The sequence below is a fragment of the Lycium ferocissimum genome, chromosome 4 (genome assembly GCF_029784015.1).
Source record: "Lycium ferocissimum isolate CSIRO_LF1 chromosome 4, AGI_CSIRO_Lferr_CH_V1, whole genome shotgun sequence".
NCBI classification, from domain to species: Eukaryota; Viridiplantae; Streptophyta; class Magnoliopsida; order Solanales; family Solanaceae; genus Lycium; species Lycium ferocissimum.
Window position 1 is genome coordinate 40,690,738 of NC_081345.1, and position 7,464 is coordinate 40,698,201.

The following is a 7,464-nucleotide window of genomic DNA, read 5'->3' on the forward strand; positions in this document are numbered from 1 at the left end:
AGGTTTGCTTTTGTTATATCCTCCATTTAAAAATTTTGAGGAAAGAGACGGTATAATTGATGCAAAAGGGTTAAAGAGGTCACTTGGTTTACAAGGTCAAGTAGTCTTTAGTAGAAATTTTGCTCTGTGAATTGACAAACAAAATTAAGTTGACCTACAACAACGTACAACTCTCTCAATATCAAAGCCTTTATGACAATCTAGAAAACATACCGTCTTGATCGGTTCAATTGTTAATAGTGCAAAATTTACATATTCTATAACTCTACATTGCTTATAAACCCTTGGAAGAACAGGACCAAAGAACTGCGAATGAAGGTATAACTTTGAGCTAGAATGTTGAGACAGTGAAGTCTCCTTTACAGTGCTAAGCTCTTAGCTTGTGAAGCCAATGCGCACTAAACCATTTGTATGGGAAACCATGTTTACATATTAGTTATTATCAAAACCATACCATAAGCAACATCTGCTTTGTCTGACGAACCAGCATAGCTGCTTCCACCAGCTCAGCTACAGCACCACCACTGAGGGGGAGAATGAAACATCATAGTAAAGTCCAAAGTTGTCTTCTCGGTTCAATCCTTCACCTGAAGATGAATCAGCTTCCTGGATTGCCTCCAAGGCCTCACAACTCTTCTAAGGAGCCATTTGAGTATTCATGACCTGCAACTCCAGAACTTCCATTTGGCTGTCGACTCGTGCTGGTGGGATTTGAATAAGGGGAGTTTGAAGCAGAACTGGCTCGTGTATACCGATTCTGAGCAGTGCTACTTCTTGTTGCCTTAAGACGGGCCTTCCTCCCCTGCAGCCAAGTGCATAGAAGTATTAAACAACATACCCTGTGTGATCCCACAAGTGGGGTCTGGGGAGGGTGGGGTGTACGCAGACCTTACCCCTACCTTTGTGGGTAGAGAGGTTCTTCCCAATAGACCCTCGGCTCAAGAAAAGCGTTTCCAAAACAGATTGGAAAATACACGAGTAAAAAGCTATGATGGAAGTATCGAAGAAAAGAAAAATATTGACAGCAAAAATAGTAAAGAGAGCCAAAGTAAAAGAAACAACAATAGTAATACTATTGTTAAACTTGAAGAATAAGATAATGCTAGAAGAAGAAGGTAAGTGCATGGGGAAGAGGGAGCAGATAAGTGCATAGCAGTATAACAGTCAATAATTTGGATACACTGATATGGGGTAATTTGGGACTGGGTAATGAAATAGGAAAAAATATACCTTTCCCATGCATTTCTCTAAGTGAGGAGCAAACCGCCCAGCCATGATAGATCGGCCACAATTCATACATTCAAATATTTCAGTTGCAACTGGAGGATGGGTTTGCCCAAATATATCTACAATGTATTTGCCATTTGTTTCACTACTATTGCCAGGATCGGCTACACTTGCCCGAGCTTGTGCAGACAACCGAAGTTCTTCCTCCTCTTCTTCTAAATTACGATCAAGGCCTAGTTTCGCCACGCGGTGACACTCAGATGCGAGATCAATAATGATGGAATCAAGAAGCTCATAAAAAACGTGCAAGGACAACTGCACATGGATCACAAAGCAGACTAAAAGTTATGTATCAACAAGATAAGGCTGAAGCAGAATACAGTAAAATCACCCATATACAAGATATCCTGACTGTGAGCATACAACATATGGAACTCAGCTTAAATAATAAGTGCCACACCCCACACACCCAGCTTCCAACAATAGGAAAGGGAGGGTAGGATGTATGCAGACCTCATCGTGCTTGCCCGCACGAGGAAGAACAATAGAGTCAAAATATTAGCAAGATTCTCCAGATTGCCTTCACAAACAACTGAAGCACATACTTCTTTATAGCAATTAAGCAATATAACCAGTAAATATAAGTTTCTGGTTTCATTTTAAATATGGATTACCTGCGGTTGAGAGACGTTATCCTCATTTGGTGCAGACATGATCTTGCCTCACAAATCCAATGTGCAGTAAAAAACCCACCAAAAGGTTCGGCAAAGGAAAAAAACCTGCAACCTAGATAAAGAATAGAAGAAAAATATATATAAACAAATAACAAATGGAAGAAATAGAGTACGTAGATTAATATGTCAAAGGGAAAACATTTTTCCAAATTGAGCTGGCTATGTCATCTTCTTGATTTTATATATACATACGCTATGAGAAATGAAAATCCAATCTCAACGAACAAATGGATTCGTGACTTTCTCAAGTTACATGCTTAGGTCATCAATATCATATGACTGTACAAACAAAACCAATTACACTCGCCAAACAACACAAGTTACATTTCAACTAAAATCTGCAAGAAATATAAAGATACCAATCCAAGTATCAATCAAACTAATAAAAGAAGAGCAGGCACCCTTTTTGTCCAGCTCTATGAAGCTACAAGAAATACTAGCTATTTAACAATTACACTCGCCCATTAATCAATAAGCTGAATTTCATCTGGGTCAATTTAGAACTTTAAAGTGGATGTCAACCACGATCAAGCATCGATCAATCAGCTACACCTTAATTTCGAACTAATTTTTCGGAGTGTTTCACATCCGTTCTGCTCCATCCAGGCCAATTTCATTCCAACATTCTGATTAGAATATTTTTATAAAAGTTTCATCAAATTACCTATTAATCAATGATTAGACAGCGGGTAACGAATCCCTGCCAAATCTAGTAAATTAGTACTGTATATATGCAATAGTTACTGCCTATTTGACAATTACACTCGCCCGTTAAAACACATGGTTCGGCTCATAGTAATCAGTGTTTTAAAAGGAGGGAGCGTTTTACATATGCCTTGGCGAGGCGTAAGCCCCATGGGTATTTAATTTTTAGTATTTCATACAAACGTTGTGTATTTTGTGTATTCGGGTGTATTTGGGCGACAACTACATTAAATGTTGTTGGCCGAGTTCGAGTATTTTGTATATTCGGGCGGGCGACAACTACATTAAATGTGAGAGCCTCGCCCAGATAACCACTTCAAACTCACTCCAACTTTATGTATTTTGGTGTAGCTATGAATGGTAATTTACAAAATCAACGTATCTACTAAATATAAATAAATTAAAAGGTATTTATTATCAATAATTACCTCTTAGAAGAAGCTACACCAAGTAAAAATTCCTATTTTCAAATAGGTAAAATTGCATAAAAATAAAAATAAAAAGAAAACTGTAAATAAATCTATATAATTACAATAAATATAGATGTGCTTGATCCTCACAAAAAACTAATCAAAGCAATCCATTATATGCCACTTACAACTTGTAATTATACATAACATAATTTTACAAGTATAAAAAATACAATGAAATAAAAGTTATTATGAAATGCAAACCACTCTAACATCTTAACTTTCAAACAATGAAAATATCACAATTTCGTAAAACAATATTACTATCATAGTATTCATTTTATCTCCCTATAAGCAAATAATCAATAAACTTTATCAGTATTATAACTAAAATGTAACTCCTTCACGAATAAAAATAAAATTACTTTCAAATAGCGAAATAATAAAATATGATAATTTTGATACATAGAACAAAAGACCAATGAAAATGTACAATTCGGCTATGTATTTTTAATAGAAATATCAAGTGATATTCACCCTTACGATGTTCTCAAATAGTAAATACGCAATACTATGATTTGGTATTTGAATTACACCCAATATTCTTATTTTTATAGATGAGAAACTATTAAGTATCATTCATTTGTTAAAGAATTACGAGGGTCAATGCTTTTAACTAAGGAATTTAACATATAATTTGGGTAAGAACGGTTAGGCGAGCCCCAAGTGTTGGGCGTTAGGCGTGTTTAGCCGTACAGTCGGGTGCTTAGGGCATAAGCCTCACAGGAACTAAGCCCCGCACGTGAGCCCCGGGGCATTTTGCCTATGCCTCGCCCGGGGTCCTGAAACTGCCTTTTTAAAACACTGCTACAGATACAAACTTAATCCATCAGCTGAATTCCATTTGGGTCAATTTAAAACTTTAAACCATGATCAATCATCAATCAATTACGCCTTAATTCCAAACTAATTTATTCAGAGTGTTTCACATTCATTCTGCTCCATTCAGGCCCATTTAATTCCAGTATCCTTGATTAAAATCTTTTTGATTCAAAAGTTTCATCAAAATAGCGACTAATCACTGATTAGAAAGCAGGTAATGAATTTATATATGCAATAGAAATGAACACCCATTAAAACGGTTAAAAAAAACTTAGAGATAGAGAAAGAATTACTGTGTTTCGTAAAACCTTCAAAAGAAAAAGGGTTTTGTGTACCTGATTCTTCTCTTTGGTCTGATGGCTTTGGAACGATGTGTTCGTGGAAAGATCTGGTGTTTGGAGCTCCACCGGCGGCTACTGTGTTCCCCCACTGAAATGCCACGTTTGGCAATGATAATGTATGGGCCTATTTCTATCTCAAGTATTTGACTTAACATGTAATTTAAGAAAAGAAAAATAAAATACTTCCCCCCCCCCCTCTCAAATTATGTGTTTTTGTTTAACCATAGTTTAAGAAATAAAAAAATAAAATAAAACTTATGGTATTAAATAAAAGATGTGTGTAATCTTTTAAATTTTCTGGTCTTAAATTTGTCTTGGAATTGAAAAACTTAATAGAGAAAGAGTCACTCTTACATACCAAAAAGAAAAGTAAGACAATTAGATTGCAAAGAGGGACTAAAAGTTTTGAAATTTGCTCTCTAGAAAAAGTTATAATATTTGTATGATTATAAATCATTTCATTAAGGATAAAAAGAAAATTTAAAATAAAATTATTATTAAATATAGATTAATATCATTCTTTTTTAAACCGATTAGAAGGAAAGCATGTTACGTAAAAAGGGACGTAAGGAATACTTACTAGTAATATTTGAGGGAAATTTGTACAAACATGATTTTTTAGTACAATATTTTTTTTTTTTTTTTTTTTTTTTACCTCATTTGAAAAAGGTTTTGTAAAAATAAATTCACAATTGAATATAGGTAGTGAAATTCAGACGAATCGTCACGATTTTAAATTGATGGGCACAAATTACCTTATTACGCATCATGATTGTTTGAAGTCGAATCATGTCGGATCGCCAAAATTTGGCCATAAATCCTTATATATAGCCAAGATTTGTGGCCAAAGCTACTCTCCTAGAGTTCGAAGCTAAAGAACAAACTAAAAAGGGATATCGTCCTGGAGGTCGAAACCTCAATACATGTGAAACTCCTGGAGTTTGAGCCTTTATCCTGAAGTTCAAAGCTAAGGAACAAACTAAAAAGGGACACTGTCCTAGAGTTCGAAACTCAATACATATGAAACTCCTAGAGTTTGAGCGTTTATCAATTTGAAAACTTTTTTGAGTGTAAATAAATCATACAACATTCACTAGCTCAAAATACTGTCCTGGATTGTTATAAGTTCAAATTTCAAAATATTATCCTAGAGATTTATTTTTATGAATTCGACATCTATGCTACTATTAGGGGTGTACATGGATCGGGTTGGTTCGAATTTTTTAAATACCAAACCAAACCAATTGCATCGGGTTTTTAAATTTATACACCAAACCAAACCAATAAAATTCGGGTTTTTCAACCTCAGGTTTTCTCGGGTTTTTCGGGTTTTTTTCCGCAAAAGTCTTCATACAAAAGATATAACTTTTACTTCAAATATTTCTTTAGTTCTAGTAAGATACAACTATTTAATTAAGGTGTTTCTTAAGAAAATAACACAAAATGTGAGATGAGTGATGACATTGTATTAAAATATTCAACCAAAAAAATAATAAAATCGGTTAAAATAAATATTGCTAATTAATAAGCCATAAAGAAAATGACCATAGTCTAAAAATACTAAGTCATGCTAAAATAAGTACGGCTAATAAGTATTAATTACATGACAAAGAAAAAAAATAAGTTATGTATTTTCACTCTCTAAACGAATTATGCAAAACTAAAGAATATACATTCAACATTATTGTCATTCCTAGTGGTAGAATTGAATTTCTTTTGTTAGCATTAGTGTTGAGTTGGTTTTGGTTTGGACGTTATTTGAGTTACTAACATCCATGGGATATAAAACTTATTGACATTCAAAATTATAAGTTCAAGCTTGAAATAATATGATAAAAGACAAAAAAAAATGCAAAAAATTTAAGAAATATTTATAAATTATATTACAAATAAATATTTTTACGTATAAAATATTTTTAAAATTAAATACATGTAATGTCGGATTGGTTTGGTTCAGTTTGACTTATTTTTGCTAAAACCAAGTCAAACCAACTATGGTCCCTTTTTTTTTTTCAACACCAAACTAAGTCAAACCAAACCGCTAGTCGGATTTTTTTTATCTGTTTAACTCGATTTATCGATTTGGTGTCATTTATTAGTTTACTTTGTACACCTCTAGCTACCATCTTAGAATTCAAAGTACTCTAAGTGAACCTACAACACACTCTATTAAAGAATATATATTTTGGTCAAGCTTCATGATAAAGGGGCGAGAAGTTCATTCTTTTTGAACTAGTCTCGCTTAGTATGGCAATGGCAAAAATCAATTCATCTAATCCATCTTAGTTCAATATATAGAAAAATATGTTTAATTACGTGGAGAGTATCGTAATATACTATGATATTGACACTATTTTCGTTAAGTATCTTATTTTTTATTTAATATATAGCTCTTTCATCACTAACTTATAATTTGCAGGTACTGAATTTATGCGGATGATATTCATATAGCTAAATATGTCTTATCTTTAAGTTGGCAAAATTATTTGTCCGTAGAAACAGGAAAACACTTTTGGAGTTTGAACTATGTCTGTTCAAAATTTCATGGAAAATTTTCGGAGTTTGAAATGTGACAATTCGATTTTCAAAAAAGAATATTGATGTTTGAAACTGGGTTTTGGCACTTTCAAATGAAGATAAAACCTTTTTGGTTTTATCAATTGAAAACTTGATATTATTCAACTATATTACAAACGCTAGACAAAAAGTTAAATGATGGACAAAAAGTGTCAGCTCGCGTCACTTTTACCACGTTTTGTCCAACTCGATGAGATATTAATGACAAGCAGAAGATTATATAGGTGTTAAAAGTTTCCGACATTTGATATAATGAGCATGATTGATCCAGATTCTCTCGATCCAATTGAATTGATTTCGACATAAGATAATTTTTACTTCGATGTAACATAATGTTTAATGTCTTAACATAAATTGAAGACGCACACTTGCTACTCTTCTACTATAGTTAGTAAAAACTTATTAACGGGTCATCATTTGTTCTAATTGTATGTCCGATAAATTAGAGTGTTCAATAGATACATACGTAATCCGTTACATAAATATTAAAATAAAAATTAATGTCTAACTTTTACGGGGCAGTCTATATATTTGATCTAAATGGAGTTCACTACAATTCACTAGATCATTTGACTAACTCATCATGAT

At 33.2% G+C, this 7,464-nt stretch overlaps 1 protein-coding gene across 1 annotated transcript; it reads right to left on the reverse strand.

Moving 5' to 3' along the window:
• Positions 1–169: 169 nt before the first annotated feature.
• On the reverse strand, positions 170–4,446 carry LOC132052934 (SAGA-associated factor 11-like). Its single transcript, XM_059444678.1, has 4 exons — positions 4,294–4,446; positions 1,902–2,013; positions 1,231–1,542; positions 170–802 (listed from the first exon to the last, which is right to left on the reverse strand). Exons 2-4 carry the CDS (start codon positions 1,938–1,940, stop codon positions 626–628), a joined length of 528 nt encoding a protein of 175 aa, XP_059300661.1. The 5' UTR covers positions 1,941–2,013; positions 4,294–4,446; the 3' UTR covers positions 170–625.
• Positions 4,447–7,464: the final 3,018 nt, after the last annotated feature.